Source organism: Puntigrus tetrazona, chromosome 1 (genome assembly GCF_018831695.1).
Source record: "Puntigrus tetrazona isolate hp1 chromosome 1, ASM1883169v1, whole genome shotgun sequence".
Classification (NCBI taxonomy): domain Eukaryota; kingdom Metazoa; phylum Chordata; class Actinopteri; order Cypriniformes; family Cyprinidae; genus Puntigrus; species Puntigrus tetrazona.
The window spans coordinates 19,464,210-19,480,886 of NC_056699.1; the positions used below are offsets into that span (position 1 = coordinate 19,464,210).

The 16,677-nt window shown below is 36.0% G+C and overlaps 3 protein-coding genes across 6 annotated transcripts in view; 1 reads left to right on the forward strand and 2 right to left on the reverse strand.

The window, feature by feature from the left end:
- Nucleotides 1–90: 90 nt before the first annotated feature.
- irf2a (interferon regulatory factor 2a) lies at nucleotides 91–5,220 on the forward strand. Of its 2 annotated transcripts, none has more exons than XM_043244412.1 (9): nucleotides 91–329; nucleotides 778–871; nucleotides 1,870–1,969; nucleotides 2,173–2,349; nucleotides 2,493–2,527; nucleotides 2,629–2,725; nucleotides 3,369–3,536; nucleotides 3,647–3,690; nucleotides 4,143–5,220. In XM_043244412.1, the coding sequence occupies exons 2-9, from the start codon at nucleotides 785–787 to the stop codon at nucleotides 4,470–4,472; spliced, it is 1,038 nt and encodes a 345-aa protein (XP_043100347.1). In that variant the 5' UTR covers nucleotides 91–329; nucleotides 778–784; the 3' UTR covers nucleotides 4,473–5,220. The 2 variants fall into 2 exon arrangements, with proteins under 2 accessions (XP_043100347.1, XP_043100339.1); XM_043244404.1 differs by having other exon boundaries at nucleotides 92–329; nucleotides 2,617–2,725.
- Nucleotides 5,221–5,293: 73 nt separating this feature from the next.
- On the reverse strand, nucleotides 5,294–9,612 carry tmem134 (transmembrane protein 134). The gene is made up of 8 exons (XM_043244426.1): nucleotides 9,443–9,612; nucleotides 8,483–8,727; nucleotides 8,328–8,395; nucleotides 7,395–7,481; nucleotides 7,179–7,255; nucleotides 6,895–6,939; nucleotides 6,638–6,691; nucleotides 5,294–6,416 (listed from the first exon to the last, which is right to left on the reverse strand). Exons 2-8 carry the CDS (start codon nucleotides 8,681–8,683, stop codon nucleotides 6,334–6,336), a joined length of 615 nt encoding a protein of 204 aa, XP_043100361.1. The 5' UTR covers nucleotides 8,684–8,727; nucleotides 9,443–9,612; the 3' UTR covers nucleotides 5,294–6,333.
- A 2,168-nt stretch (nucleotides 9,613–11,780) lies between these two features.
- stox2a (storkhead box 2a) overlaps nucleotides 11,781–16,677 on the reverse strand; it is a 42,648-nt gene continuing 37,751 nt past the window's right edge. For all 3 annotated transcript variants that reach the window (XM_043239491.1, XM_043239498.1, XM_043239508.1), the window contains one exon: nucleotides 11,781–15,502. In XM_043239491.1, coding sequence (XP_043095426.1) covers nucleotides 15,301–15,502 — 202 coding nt within the window. In that variant the 3' untranslated portion in view covers nucleotides 11,781–15,300. The remainder of the gene's footprint in view (nucleotides 15,503–16,677) is intronic.

Sequence of the window (16,677 nt, forward strand, 5' to 3'; positions counted from 1 at the left end):
GGCGGCGTGTGGCGTAACGTGGGAGCGGAAGTGAAAGTGAAAGAACCCGTTGTTTCAAATGTCCCGGCGACCAATGAAACGCTCAGTTGTTTCACTTCCGCGGTCTGCTTCGCGGTGACGTTTTTGCGTCATTCTATAAAACACGAAAGGCAGGATTTGTGGAGCAGTTCAAATGTGCAAATTGAAAAAAATCACTGCGTTGTTTTTCATAACATGAAGAAAGTAGATCTAAAACGAAACATGAAGACATTTTTTGCGTAATTCCAAGACGGGATTTTATAACACGCCTCATCGAGGGATCTTTAGAGGATTATCGGCTACAGTTACAGGTAAATACCTAAACGGCTAGTATGTATTTTATACATCTGTTGACAAATAGATCAATTCCACACGATCTTTTATCTCTGTTGGTTTGAAACACGTTTATACTAATAAACATCCAAATATAAGGAAATTTACTATTTATGAATTGTCTGTGATCTTTATTATGGTAATGTACTGATATAATATTCTAAATATTAATTCTTGGTTTATATGTAATTTATGTGTGAAATAAGCCATATAAAGAGACAGCAGGTTGTGAATCATCATGGCTCGACACGGATCCGCAAGACTTCACTAACTTAATGTTGTCAGTTCAATGACCACAACAGCTGCAAATCTGAAACAAGAAATGTTTTTGCTATATATAATCTTAGCTCTTGTATTTTTTTTCCACACGTAGTTTTGTGTGACAGAGTGTGCAGTGCATTTTATATCTTCACTGATTCTGTTTAGCATCAAGATGCCAGTGGACAGGATGAGAATGCGCCCCTGGTTGGAGCAACAGATAGAGAGTGGACAAATTCAAGGGTTACACTGGGTCAACGAGGTGAGGGGAGAAATTCATTTAAAGACCACTATTATATATATATATATATATATATATATATATATATATATATATATATATATATATATATATATATATATATATATATATAAACCTTGACTCACACTGAAAGGGTTTATTCTGTGATAGCATCCGGCTATTATTTGACTGCTCCGGTAAAGAATTAGCCTCAAAATAATTATTTGACATTAAATATTTTATTGGCTCTTTAAATCGAGGTAAAAATGTATTTAGTAATGCAATTAGTAATTAGTAAATAGTACAATGTTTTTGAATCGTCCTATTAGAGTGTATTGTACTGTGTATATATATATTAAAGTATTTACACTTTGTTAATGAACGCTACTGTAGTATTAACTGCAGTGAACTTAAAAACTGTAATACTGTAGTATACTTCAGTTTTTGTAGTGTATTGTAGTGTAATATATCCTATAGTTGTAGAAAACAATACAGTATTGGGTGAAGCAGTTTCTTTGTGTTACTATAGTTGTCATATTAACGCAGCAACTGTAGAATTACCACAAGAAATGTTCAAGTGCTTTACTATAGTATGGTTCAAAAACCACATTTACTATAAATTACAATTATAGTAAGTTAAGTATTTCATCATTCTGGCAACAATAGCAACATTTAAAAATATTACCACAGTCCTGAAGTCTTTCGGTTTGATTTGACCGTGCCTCAAATACCCGGATGAGCAGTTCATTATTCAGTGGTGCTAATGATGACAGTTCTTATAAGGGAATAACCAATAATGTTGCCATTAAAGAAATATATAGGCCTGATTATGAATGAATGAATAAGCCGTGGGCAGAGATTCATAGTACAGAACTTTATATCGGTGGACAATTTATTTTGAACATGTGACTCATGTGCCTACTAAAACACTGTAAAAATGATCTTGTGAAAATTAGTCATTTTGAGTATGCTTGACATGGATTGAGTTATATACACTATTAAAATGTTTCTGTTAACAGGAGAAAAAGATATTTCAGATACCATGGATGCATGCAGCCAGACATGGATGGGATTTAGAAAAGGATGCACCTTTATTCATGAACTGGGCCATTCATACAGGTAGCTATTGATAGAGCTGTTGCCCATTGTCTCTTGTATAAAGAATGAGACTAACAGCTTCAAAGGTGAAAACTGTACCATGCATTCGAGTTGATTCTGCTTTTGTATACAGCTTTGAACGTATTTCTGTTGGTTCTACTGGTTTGTAACTCCATTTGTTGCATAATATTTTGATTCTTGTCATTGAATTCCGTTTCATACAGGAAAGTATCGTCCAGGCATTGACAAACCAGACCCTAAGACATGGAAGGCGAATTTCCGCTGTGCTATGAATTCTCTACCAGACATTGAGGAAGTGAAAGATAAAAGCATGAAGAGAGGAAGCAATGCCTTCAGAATGTACAGAATGCTTTCCACACATGAAAAAGCTGTTAAGAAAGGTAATTGCAAACATGTTTTAAACACAATACTGTTTACAAAAAAAAAATCTCATTTTCGTATACGTATTAATGTTTTTCTGGTGTAGAAATTGTAATGATGGCATTTAAGACTTTCTAAATGCATATTGTCTTTTTTTTTTCAGGGAAGAAGAAGATGGACCTGGAGCAAAGAACAAAAGTAGGAATGAATGCATGAATCTACACTCAAACAGCAGTGCACAGTTCTGAATTTAGCAAATCATCTCACGCATATATTTGATTATTTAGAGGGTTTTTCAGAAACGGAAAGCTGGCATTCCCAGAAGATTTAAAATGACAAAAGAACAAAGTGAAGAGAACTTAATGGAGGAAACTACACCGGACAGCACTGTAACTGGTAATTAACCTAATCATGTATTTTTTTTTACTGTCCAAATAATCATGGCAGCATTACAAAATTAACATATTAATCTATACTCGTCCCAAAACACATTTTGACATTCAAGCCACACCCAAAATGCATGTAGTTCATTGCATTGGATTAAATGGAATAGAGTTTTAACTCAAGTGGTATTCATACACAAATCATTTTAAAACTCAGAACCAGCTTTTATTTGACTGGTCTCAATGTGATGTCTTTGTAAAAGCAAACCAACAACCAATTATTGGATTTTTAACATTCTTCAGAATGTCTTTAATTCTCAGCAAAAGGTTTAGAACAAATGCAGGATGAAAGAATTTTAATTAGTCTTTTTTTTTTCAATATTACATGTTCTGAGTTTGGTGAAAATGGTGAACTCCACCATTAAGTATTACATAGTTCACAGTCTTTGTAACATGTTTCAGCATTGCATGCTTTTCTAACATTTAGAATGTGTTTACAAACAATTCTCAAAATTTACTTCACACAGACTTTAAATATCCAAATACTTTTTGTTAATATGTTACCAAAATGTTAGCTCAAATAAGTTCTAAATGAATTTTAGTGGAAATGCTAGCAATAAAATGTCTAAATAATACACGCTTATTCATCACCACAGAGCAGGAGAGCTCCCCTGTGCCCACGTCATGTGTGAGGGAGATGGCCGTAGCTGAATTACCAGATGTGTGTGCAGTTGTTGAGGTGGGAACAGAGAATGAAGAACCTGTGTTTAGCTCCACTGAAGTGTGTCTGCCTCTTCAGGACTCCCATGTTTCATCCTACAGTGGTAGGGTTTGACCTGTATTCACCACATGAATGATAAATTCCGTATTACTGTTACTATTACTGTATGTTATTGTTGGTCACAAGCACAACAGGATTTTTTTTTCTCAACAGAAAGTGACACAGAGAGCACATACAGCGAGGAAGACTTGGTACAGGTATGGAAGGATGTCTGCCTTTTTGAAATACAATCTTCCATTTAATTTTTTTTATTAAAATTGCAGCATATTTTACTCCATAACATTTTTGGGTGAACTATTCCTTTAAAATACAAATTAAGCTCTTAGGAAATCTTAAGAATCTTAAGAAATTGTTTTAGGTAGCAGCCTGTTACAGCAAATACACTACCGTTGAAAAACTTGTTTTTCGTTTTGTTGCATGCTCAGCTTTGCCATAAATTTTATTTTAAAATATACATTAAGACTTGTTATTACTAATAAATATTACTGTTTTTAATAAATAGTAAAATAATGTAATGCTGGTGAGCATAACTAACATGAAAAACGTACTGAATCCAAACCTTTGAACGGTAGTGTAATTTAGATTTACAAAAATAAAAACTACTTGGTAATAATTTTGTGCTAAGAGTGTTATTAACTTCCCCCTGCAGCTTCCCCAGGACTTGTCTTTAAATGCTTCACAAAGATCAGCATGTAATTCGGTGTTAAGGATCCCATCCTCAGCTCAATCCTCACCGAACACACTTTTCAACTCAACAAAAATCAATTTCAAAGTAACCAGCTGCCGAGAGGACTCTCCTCTGTTTGCATACAACACTCCTCCATGGTTTCCCTGCCGGTTTAATTTCCAAAAAGCCACAGACGCGCAAGCCTCGAGCCCCGCCCCCTCACCAGATCTCACCAGCAGCCCGTCTTCTCAGGCAAGTGCGAACGCTAAAGCTGTGGACCTCTCTGTTGCCAAACACAAAACACTACAGTGAAACACTACTTTAAATTTAGAACTCGCTGCTGTTTAGCTGATATACCTACAACTCATTATTCTGCATTAATCAAGAACTCTCAGGTGCAAGATTTGCCTCAAATGTTTTCTTGTATTCGTGTTCAGCTTTTAAAACCAAACAGAGTTCCAAGCTATCTGAATCCGTTAAGACTATTTTTCTGAATTATTTTGCAACACACTACCTCATTCCCATACAGGTGTTAAATACGTACCCTGTATAACTACCTCACGAATGTGACACTTGATCACAAAAGTTGTCCATCTAAGCTAGTAATAATGCAGCACTGGGAGAATATGCTTGTATGAATTTTGCACTGGAGTGACATTTCATACTTGTTGACAGCAGATGTAATAAAACAAAAGAATGAAGTAGAACCGTTATTTGGGACATTTTATGGGGAATCTGCATGTATATTTTTCTACAGGACACTGTAGCACAATATTGAGAGTTTTCTTACAGAAATGCTTAAGGTTTTGAACATTTTAATATGAAATTGTCATGTCTGAATACTTTGATTCAGCAAATTTGACATGTATGTCAGAACAACATGAACTGTTTGCCTGGACGCATTGTTTTACTTGAGGTTTAGCTCTCCCATGTCTGTAGGGCTTCTAAATACTTGAATAGAGACGCACTAACTAGAGTATTTGTATTAACTTGTCAAAATGTTCTCACTTCTGTACTGGAAGCCAGTTGTTTTAATGCCAGGAGATATTTCTTTAGTTTTTGTATTAACTTTTTGTTTTTTTTTTATACAATATTCACTACTTTGCATAATAAACAAATGCAGTGGAGAAATGTTAAAAGCAAATATAAAAACAGTTTTATTGTAGTGTCATAATGATTAAAAAAATTAAACAACAATACAAAATCTTTTCAATACTCATTTGTTTTGTATAATGTACATTAAAACAGTGGTTCAAAGTGTTAGTAGTGGTACTAGTTAAAAGGATGAATGTGCAGTAGAAAAGCTAATCACTTGTTGCTGCATTTTGCTTTGATTTTTACAAGAATGCTTTACAACTCAGGTGGCAAAAGCCTAAATGATAAACTGCGTTTTTGGTTTTCTCCTATTGAGATTTTCATTCATGTCATTTGTTTCGTCTATGATTTAATTTGTCAAGGCTAAAGGTGTACAATTTTGTTATTGTGCTATTCCTGACAAAACTTTGTACATCTATAACAAGCCTAATACTCTTTTTGTATGTTTCACTGAATTGAGAACCGATGACAACACTACAGCTGATATAAAACATCTCGATGTAACTTCAAATTCTGTATACACAGATGTTTTAAAAGAATAGTTCACCCGAAAATGAAAAACAATGACACTCCCACAAGCCATCCAAGAGATAAGTGGATAAAAGTTTTTAATTTTCAATAGCGTTTTTCTCAGTAAAAAGTCCTTCTTTGTCTTTCGTTTGGAAACAGCGCTAGATCTGTGCATATTTATCTCCCCATTCAAACAACCGCACTGGAGAAAGCAATATTATGGATAGATGATAGAACTGAGTATGATGCTTTTAAAGTAAAAAAATGAATTGGGAGAAGTATGCACAGGTGAAGCACCAATTACAAGTGAAAGTGTCAAAACCGGTTCTAAACAAACATGTCATTTTGGGTGAACTACTCCTTTAAATCACAGTTTGGTTTTTTTACGGTAGAGGTTATACTTAGATCTGCATACAGACTGGCTTTTACCAAAATGAAGAAAAAATTGTTTAGAAAACCACTAGTAACTGAGGTTGTAGAAAGTAGGTCATCCCCTTACTTCATTTTAGGGGGTTTGAAATGGTGGGCAGTCCAGACCACCAGTCTGGATGATGCAAAGAAAAACAGTTTACTTCTCAAAGTATGGCAAATAAAAGAACTTGAATCCTCTTCGTCCCCGAACTGCACAGCTTATATAGATCACATGATAGACTGAAACAAAACCGAGAAGAGCGGGAGTTATTTTGCTGTTTATCTCCAGCATTTCACTTTAAGCAATGCAGTCTTTTAAAGCAGTGTTCTTCCTTTGTGTGGTACAATGATAACGTTACAATTCATAAAACTATATTAACTAAAGTCTAAAATTCACTACTGATAATCAATATGAGAAAGATGACTCTATATTAAAAAAAACGTATTACATTAGAGCTTACCACCAGGAATGAAAAGAAGAAATCCAGGGACAAAGAAAATTGCACTTGAAACACCTTTATAAAAAAAAAAATCATAAATACATGGGTTACATAATTCTGCTGGGGGAAAAACGGCTTAACTGGTGATTTAGGTTATGTTAGGCATTATATTTGATTTAAGGCATTCAGAACTCTGATTTAAGTGATATGCTTCAATAACGCAATCCTTCTGATGTCTCATAGTTATTTACAACCAATGCCAAAGTGACAGGTCTTACCTGCGTGAGGGTTTAACTGTATGACAATGCCTGTAAAGATCAAAGCTGATAGGCAGGAGGAACAGAGAGGGGGAAGATAGAAAGGAGAGAGATAATTCATTAACTAAACAGCTGACAGTCGCATTTGAATTTACCATCTATGCTCAAGATCAGACTTGACAGTAAGACAAACAAAGACAGCACTTTACAAGTCAAACAGAAACATCAGTTCCCAGACACCTTCCCCCTGAGATCTGTAGTACTTATGAAGATCAAAAACATCACAAAAGGTATGATAGTCTCACCAACTCCAGTGATTAAGAGGAGGAATGAGGCAAGAACGACTCGTCTATTCTTTTTCACCAGCGGGTGAGACGTCCACCTGGGAACAACCCGCAGAGAACAAAGAATGAGGGAAAAGAAAAGATTTCACTATTTTAAATTCACCCCAACCAGGGGGATTTTAGTTACTATCAGCTTAAAATCTCATCCGGATATCTGTAAACAGAGGTGTGTGTTACCCGCAGCAGTGAGCAGACAGCTGTGTGACTGAGCTGAGTGTGCTGAAGGACCACTGAGAGCTGCAGTAGGACAGAGTAGCAGGATCACTGGAACACAGACAGACACGGGGCTGGACATCAGCCTTTCACAAGCACTTGTACGTCAACAAAAGCAAAGCCTAATTTAGCATTTCTTCTAGGTGGCTATTTAATAGCTGGTTTGTTTGGCAGTTGGTCAGTTGTCTATTAAGTAAGTAATAGCTGGACTAGCGGTTTTAAAATATACAAGATTTAGGGGGAAATTGTTTTTTATTTAGGTTATTTAAACATGCCATTTCCAACAACTCACAACTAGATTTTACCAAAGTAACTACATTTTTTAACCAATGATTAACTGGGATAAACTTGCATCTTAAATTTCTAAAATTAACAATATATATTTGATGTCAAATAGTCGACCTTATGCATTCAGTAGCAGTTGTAGTTTGTCATATAGTACGTTTCATGGTACATACAGATTACTCATTCAGTACATTCAAACAATACAATAAATAGAAACATTCAGTGAAATATTACTTATAAATAATTTTATTTAGTTATTTTTAGTTGGTTTAATTATTACTAAATGTCCATTTAATTTAAACCTTTTATGGTTTGTCAGATTTGTAAACCCTGCTTAATTTATTTATATTCAATCTGCTTTTCAATCTGTTAACAGTCTTTCTATCATTACAATATAATTATAATACAATAATAATGACAGTAGAAAATATACCTCACACTGGCAAATCCACCATTGCTGGCAATTGCTTTTTACGCATATGAAGGTTTAACTATTTATTTGTTCCATCAACTTCAAATGAATTTTTATTTTTAATTCAAACTCATTTGCACATTAATGTTAAACTCTGCTTAATTAGATCGAATAAAATTGTGACTAAAAGTGTGCCATACCTGATTTTGAAAAAGTTATTGAAAGAAGAGTTCACGGTGCCACCTAAGGCGTCTTCATTTTCCAGGTTCTGTGGGTAAAAACAAAATAAAGTTCAGTCACATGTGCATGTAAAACACTCTCAAACAGAAAAGCGGCGTGCATGTAAACACCTGACCTGATATTTCAGATTACTGTGCTCAGGAGTGCCAGTGGGTCCAGAAGTTTGTGTTTTGGCAAAAGAAAGAGGTCCGAACGTCATGTCTCCCCCGCCGTCCTTCTCTCTCCCCTTCCAGTCCCCCACATCCTCTCCAGGCACGACTCCTTCCTCCTCCCCCTCCAGGACGAACGCGTCGTCGATTGTGAACTGTGTCCCCATAGCTACAGGCCCTCAGATATCGCTTGGCTGTTAACTGGCAAGCACTGTGAAGTTGATAGACATCGGTTTAGTCACCGATCTTCTACATTGTGCCCTCTATAGTTCTCATAATGCAGTGTGGTGCAAAATATTAAATTCCTTTACATTGTATCATTTATATCTATTTCTACATCTGAATCCCTTCCCAGTTTCTACCACCAAACTATCAGGAACAACATTCCCTTATTTAGATCAAAGCCGTTCAATGTAGCTAATGTACAGACCATTTCAAAGCGAATGGTTTACAACATTGTATGAGTACAGTAAGGAAGTGTTTTATAACATTAAGTAAATACTTGTTTTTATCTATTTGCTTTTTTTACTAAACGATCTGTTTTAGCAGATATTAAGAGTTTGTTTTATTGGGCAGATTCAGGTTTAGATGTAGAATAAATAGCTGAGTGTGACAGAATAATTGCCTTTGGGAAGCATGTGACTGACACGCTTCCGCTTGTTCTTAACAACAGAATGTTTGCATCCACCCCAAACCATCTACATCTTGCGCACTTTAAAGAAACTCGTTACATACGACGCTTAATTTTAAGTTAAGCAACAATAGAAAGTGAGTTTAAAACTCTGCGGGTATTTGAAAATAACGGCTGTTCTGACGCAAAATGTCTACTGCTAATTTTACGAGCTTGTCTAAAGATTTAGAGTCGAACATCCCGTTATCAACACCAACAATAGCGCAAAATTACAAAGGAAGAATCCTCTACTTACTGTCCATTACTCTTGATCCTCGTCAGTTACTCACGGATCTGTCTGCCATCATCCTTAGATCACTTCCAGGGTATGCAAGGTTAGTGAATCTGATCAAATGTAGTGTTTACTCGCCGGCGAAAAACTTTAACCTAAACTTTGCTAGTAACAGCTGCTTCTTTTTTGTGGGTCGAGTCTTAACAGACAAAAGACGTTGCTGTCTCTTTAGCGACACCTAGAGGACCGGAGGACACAACAATTACAGTAGTCTTTGTGCATTAAAATAAGCCATATTTTGATACATTTACACAGGAATGCTAAATGTATATGTGTGTGTGTATATATGTATATATACATATATACATATAGATATAGATATATACATACACATACATACATTTAGCATTCCTGTGTATCAAAATATGCCTTATTATAAATGAAATATGTCTATATAAACATAATACAATATATTATTGTATTATTTAACTTATCATATTCTTCATAATTCCTTCATAAATACATTCTGATCATTTGTTCATTGGATTTTTTGTGAGATTCTATTATTCAAGAAAGATTTGTGTGAACGAAAATGTGTTTGGACAATTGTAAATGTGGTAAAATCAAGTTTGTAATATTTTATTTCCATGTATTAGGTTAGAAAATATGAGGTTAATAATACATTATTATCTAGACAGAACATTTATGTCCAGTCCTATCTGAACTGAATCACAGTTAGATGTATCCATTCAACAAAGTTCAAATTTGAATAATTGAAATTAGGTTCAATAATTTTTCCTTTGTCCATTTCCTCTATCATGTCATTTTAAGTGTTTTAAATGTCACTTCATCGGACCATTTTGAATCATTTCTGTGTCGTTTGGGTTGTGCTTTTTGATATTTGTGAAATCTAGCATTTTATATGTATTTGGTTTGGAGCATTTGACTATTTTTATACATAGGCATGTGAATCTGTATTCTGACGTCTCTTTCATGAGATGTTTTAAGCTGTATAGCCACTAGATGGTAGCAAGATACTGCTTACAGTAAAACAGTTCCATTCACTGACCACTTTTTACACCTTGCTAGTGATTGGTTGGACGTCCTTTTCCTTCAAGAACTGCCTTCTTCATGGCACTGATTCAGGAAGGTGCTGGATTCCGGTCCATATTGACATGATAACATCACACACCTGATGTGAAGCTACCATTGCACCCCATCCCAAAGATGCTCTACTGGATTGAGATCTGGTGACTGTGGAGGTCGTCTGAGTATAATTAATTCATTGTCACTCATAATTGTTTGAGATGATTTTCTACTGTCTTACTGGAGGTAGGTAGAGGTAGGTGGAGGTAGGTAGTGATTGAACTGGTGCTGAGAGCCCAAAGTGTGCCAAGAAAACATCCCCTACACCATTACACCACCAGAAGCAGCATGAACTGTTGATACATGGCAAGATGGATCCATGCTTTAATGTTGATTACGGCAAAATATGACCCTACCATCTGAAGGTCGAACACAGAAATCAAGACTCAGCAGACCGGGCAACATTTCTCCAGTCTTGGGTGAGTTTCCAGCACCTGTTGTGGTCGTCTGCTGCTTTGTGGTATGAAACGTTGTGTGTTCAGATATGCTCTTCTGCATTTTATCGAGTTGCTGTGGCCTTTCTGTGCGCTCAAACCAGTCCTGCCATTCTCCTCTGACATCAACAAAGCATTTTTGCCTACAAAACTGCCTCTCGCTGGATATTTTCTATTTTTCTGACCATCCTCTGTAAACCTCTGTAAACGGTTGTGCAATAAAATTCCAGTGAATTGTCAGTTCTTGAAATACTCAGACCGACCCACCTGGCACCAGCAACCACGCCACGTTCAAAGTCACTTAAATCATCTTTCTGGGCTCCAGCAGATTATCTTGACCATGTCTACATGACAAAATGCATGCAGATTATAAGTATTTTCATTAATGAACAAGTGAACAGATGCACCTGCTGTGGCTGGCGAGTGCACGAATTTGATCCATGATGCCTTGCAATTTCAGCTGTTTTTTTCATGAATCATGTTCAATTCTGAATATGATTCAAAGAATGATTTGTTACGGTTATACAATATATTACACTAGAAATGGTATACATCAAGTACAAGTGATTACATGCAATGAAAAAAAAATACATAAATGTCTTTATGCCCTTCTTACGTAATACTTTCATTTTTTCCTTTGGCATGCCAACTGTATAAATGATTACAGTAATGCGATGTGCTATTTAGGTAATAATCAACCAGCATCATGAATACTTACAGCTAATGGTATAACTTTAGACACTGCACTGAAAGGTTTCAAGACACAAGACATGTAAAACATATAACCAAACATGTTATTTTATTGTCTGAAAAAGTAACACAATCTCCCAACTGGGTTTATCACATACACTACCACAACGATGAAACACCATTACTACACAAATAGGGACTTCTTTTCAAATATTATAGACATTACAAAAAGATCCCTCATATCTTTCAGTTTTTGTTTTGAAGTTATACTAAGCATGGCAGATTGATTTCATTTACAGTATGATACTGTACACTGTCACCATTTAGAAACAATGTTGTCTGACGTGGTTCTAAAATCCATAATGTTAAGGGAAGACATTTCATGGTCATTTTTATTTCATATGAAATATTTTACAATATAAACAAAGCATCCGTCTTGGATGGACTTAACAGCAACCAGAGGCCAGGCATTTCAGTGCAAACATGTTTTTTTACAAGGCAGTCTTGGCTGCATTACTCCCTTTTATCTATCAAAAACTAACGGAAATAAAAAGAAAATGATTACCAGATGAAGGAGGGGGTTCAAATTAAAACTAAATTTTACAAAATGTGACAGATATCCAAAATGCATCCTCTGACAGAGCCTTGGTAAAGGAGTAAAGGAGGCCGCGTGTTTGTATTAATGTCTAACAAATAAACATTCAAAAGTGATTACGTTCTGCAGAGGTTTAGTTATCGCTGAACTGAAATTTACTTCTGGACTTAAATCGTTGTTTTAAATAAATCTCTGTTGCAATGATTTGAGAAAGTATCTATTTATAGAGCAGACCTTATGAGGTGCCTGTTCTGACTAATGTTGCTCTCTGATGTACATCTATGATGTCTAGCAATGATATAAAATTACCATTTAATACTACTAGGCTTGTATCTTTCCACAATCTTCATCCCACCTCCAACTACAGGGTCTAAGAGGCTGTTTGGACCCTAACCACTGACCTCGCGAATATAAGGTGGGAAACTGAAAACAATGCTACTGTAATCAGTGTCGCCAAAAAGCAGAAGGCAGGTAAACTGTTTTTGATTTAGGCTCAACTCCTAAAATATCTGTTGAGGTGCTTATTTATAATATAGAACACAGTCCCTCGATTTCCATCTAGATGCATTTTAACAAACTAGAGGTATGGTTACTCACTGGGCTTGAAATAATGAAGCAGATAAACAGATATTCGTGTGAAGGGAACAGCAGAGAACTGAAACAAATTGGAGGGAAAACATAAAATTGGAAATGTTCTGTTGATGTGGTGCTAGACAGATTTATACACAACTTGCAAATAAGTAAAAGACACTTCTGTCAAAAACTGAGAAAAATCGAGTTGAAACTACAGCACTTAATACTGATTACTTTAGAATAAGTCCTCTTAGTTACAATGTCCGCCGCTCCTTGTCAACATTCACAGAGAAGAGGCTGATAGCGCTGTGTTCCACAGGCAAAGAATCCAAATCTGTACACGTCCCTACCTTGTTGTTACACAGGTGGTGGAGGTAGCTAGTTATGTGCATGTATGTGGGGACTAGGGTAGTTTGCATGGCTGATTGCAGGTGTGTGTATATGTGTGGATGAGCTGAAAGTGATTCAAACACAAGTCCCACTGGAGGATATCCACCTGAACACTCATCATGAAGCAACAAAACCGTGGAGGGTATGGGCAAAGAAAGAAAGAAAAGCTAAAAAAAAGGGAGGATCACCACATAATAGCACCAATGGATGCGACATGAGCTCTGCTTTCTTTCCCAAATCTCACCCAGTCACTGCCAGAAGGGACACAACCATTAATTCTGGTGCATTCTTGAGATGGCACGCCAAACAGTTAAAGCCATAGTCCAAATGTTCAAAGCAAGTATTTTAATGTTCAATTCAATCTTTGAAATGAGCCTTTGCTCGTGGATTTGAGACCTATTGTATATTCCACCCAGCAGGTCAAGACCTGGTGTAATCTATTCAACTGTGACATTTGAAAGGAATGATAAATAATAGCGGAACAAATTATTAGTACATACTTTCATTGACTGAGTTGTTTCAACCTAAAATAAGCATTTATTGAAATCATGAAAAGATTGTGATACATATATACATATCACGCGTTGGCTGGGGCAGAATTTTTAGCCATATCATCTGTCGACCATTTTTTCCATTGAGGTCAGGGACATGGTTTGAGTAACAGCTCAATTCCCAAGGAAAACAACAAAAAGAACAACAACAAAAAAAAAGATTGAAAATAAATCACCATAGTGGTCTGGGTTCAACTGAAGTAAGGAAATGTTAAAAAATAAAGGTTTTATCAGAGCAGCAAAAGGGTCTAGTCTCTGAATCCCGCTGTGGCCCAAAGGAAGAGAACTGTATGACCTTTCCTTGGAGTGTTTTGGACGCAACACCCGTGTTCCCGCCAATGCGATTTCCAACATCCTCCTTCTTTCGTGACAACAAATAAAGCCATCAAGCTACACAGAAGACAAGCATGTTTCCAAACCAACAATGACATCCACAAGTGTCCTGGTTCATGAGACTAGGTGTCAGATTCACACCGGCGTAAAACACTCACCTGTTTTTATTTCAAAAGGGAATAACAATTAAAAGAATCTACATCTGAATTAAGCTGAGACGAAATGCAGTTGAAATCATTTATATATTTTGTCTACAGAGAGTGTTTTATTCCCTTAAGAAACAAAGATTGGTGAAACGATCTACAGAAACATGATTACAGACTGATGTTTTTACCTCTTCTTAGGAGAGTTAACTATTCATGACCTGAGATTAAATATGAACTTTAATGAAACAGGTAAATCCATTACGTAGTGTAAAGGTGCATACAAAGTAATTGTATGCACATAATTTTGGGTAGTAAAAAAGAAAAAGAAAAATCAATAGTCCATTTTCAAAAAAAAAAAATTTAATTTCAGACGAGATCATTTTTTTCCACTAATTCAGTCTATGTATTGTTTTATTAAGCATGTGAGTATGATTCTTATTGTGTCACCAATGTAGCTAACAGTGTCATGATAAATGTATTTATTTTTAGGAATATTATACAACTTTATGAACCATGAATTAAATGTTGCTCAGATTAGAGCTTTTATGTCTCATTTTTTAACTTGTACTGCATACCAATATCACAAATCTGTAAGACCTTTGACCTGCACATCAGCATCTATTTCTTAATGCGTGCAAACGTAATCCATTGGCTGGATGATCTCTAATCTGTGACTGACAAAAATACTCTTGAAAATAAAACATTGTTAAATTACCAGTTACTTCAAGCCTATTTTGAAAATAACGGTTGATTCCGACTGGAGAATTTCCTGATTAATTGCTTGTTAAGGTAAATCCTATGATGAGAAATTTCCTTTTCCATGTTTTTCCCTTTTTTTTCTCTTTTTTTTTTTTTTGCAGTGACCATTTATGCTGTGGGAACAGTCTCTGGAAGCCATGCCTGTGGGTTTAACAGTCCCCGTGTAGTCGAGGTGCTTGATGGAGGGAGTCACCCAACCTCCTGCGCTTAGGCACCCCAACATTGCAGATCACCCTGACCCTACGTCAACCCAGACGGGCCCATGTCAGACGCTGGTGATGGAGGCAAGGCAGTTGGGGGATTTCTGCAGTTTCTCAGGTTGCGTGGTAGGGGGCTCTGGGATTGCACGGAAGCTGAATGGGGGGCCGATGCTGGTGGTACCCATGTGGCCTGGACTTAGAGCCGGATTCTGTCGCCGGTTACTCTCCACGATGCTCGAGGTGTTGGACGCCAGGCTTTCCCGTGTGCTGAGAAAGTGGTGGAGGAGGAAGAAGAGGCAGAGAAAGAACAAGAGTAGAGTTTAAGAGTTAAGATAATGTAAACCGTCACACAAGGCCTCAGAAATAGAACCTCACCCTTACCTATGGTTTCATTATAGGTCCATAAGATTGAAAATAGCCTTTATTCACTGAAAATCTTCACATACTGTAGCTTTCCATAGTGCATTAATGTCGATGCAGCAATGTGTTCACAAACACTTATCGATGCTTTTGTGATTTGGTTTCTTGTGTTTTCTAAAGCTTGAAGCTTTCATTGTAAAAATATATTTTTTTAAGGTGTCCATAATGCTGAATAATTACCTAGTAAGTACTTAGTAGTAGCCATTATGCTTACATAAAACAAAATGTACTTACCATGGAACTAAGTTATGGAACAGTTTGTGTTTATAGTCTGTTACACAGCTACTTATGTAAACAAAAGATTGTCACATATATGCTTAAATGCGTGTAATGCCTTTCTAACTACATTAAAATGACAGAATATTACTTAGGCATAAGCTGCTTAAAATAAAGTGTACCAAGATTGTATTTAAGTGTAAGTAGCTGTGACTCAAGTCTGTAACATATGTGTAACAGTAGCTGCCTGTTACATCTGCATAATTACAAACTGTAAATACAGGCTGTTCCATAACTTAGTAACATGATAAGTACATTTTATTTCATGTAAGTACAATGGTTACTACTAAGTACCTAATTAGGTAATTACTCTGTATTATGATAAAGTGTTTAAAATAAAGTGTTTTCCAATACTTTTTTGCGTGTGATATGGCAGAAAGTTAGCCTAACAGGTTTGGAATGACACGAGGTTAACCAAACTATGACATTTTTGTGGAAAACTATAGGATTAAACAAAGTATTTAAAGTCAGACATTATGTATTTAACATCGGTACTGCACAGACAAACATGCAGGGTTTTTTTCCTTTTCTTTTGCACATCCCACTTTGTGTAATTGCATTACTACCTCACATCAATCACAAAGTAAATTATGTCTATGCACAAGAGCTATGCTGGTGTTTTTCCAGAAGCTGTGAAATGACATCATCGCTAATGTGATGAGTCATCCAGAAAATAGTGAATGACTGTGTGTGTGTGTGTGTGTGTGTGCGTGTGTACAGAGACTGCTGGGGGTCTTAAAATTAGA

What these genes read in the sequence shown, in the direction of transcription:
- irf2a (XM_043244404.1), top strand. Translation starts at nt 785, where the DNA reads ATGCCAGTGGACAGGATGAGAATGCGCCCCTGGTTGGAGCAACAGATA. An exon ending in ACCGGACAGCACTGTAACTG is followed by an intron (nt 2,726 to 3,368) that starts GTAATTAACCTA and finishes TCATCACCACAG; the next exon opens with AGCAGGAGAGCTCCCCTGTG. An exon ending in GCGAGGAAGACTTGGTACAG is followed by an intron (nt 3,691 to 4,142) that starts GTATGGAAGGAT and finishes TTCCCCCTGCAG; the next exon opens with CTTCCCCAGGACTTGTCTTT.
- tmem134 (XM_043244426.1), bottom strand. Translation starts at nt 8,683, where the DNA reads ATGGGGACACAGTTCACAATCGACGACGCGTTCGTCCTGGAGGGGGAG. An exon ending in ACAGTTAAACCCTCACGCAG is followed by an intron (nt 6,692 to 6,894) that starts GTAAGACCTGTC and finishes TTTTTTATAAAG; the next exon opens with GTGTTTCAAGTGCAATTTTC. An exon ending in TCTTCTTTTCATTCCTGGTG is followed by an intron (nt 6,417 to 6,637) that starts GTAAGCTCTAAT and finishes GTTTTGTTTCAG; the next exon opens with TCTATCATGTGATCTATATA.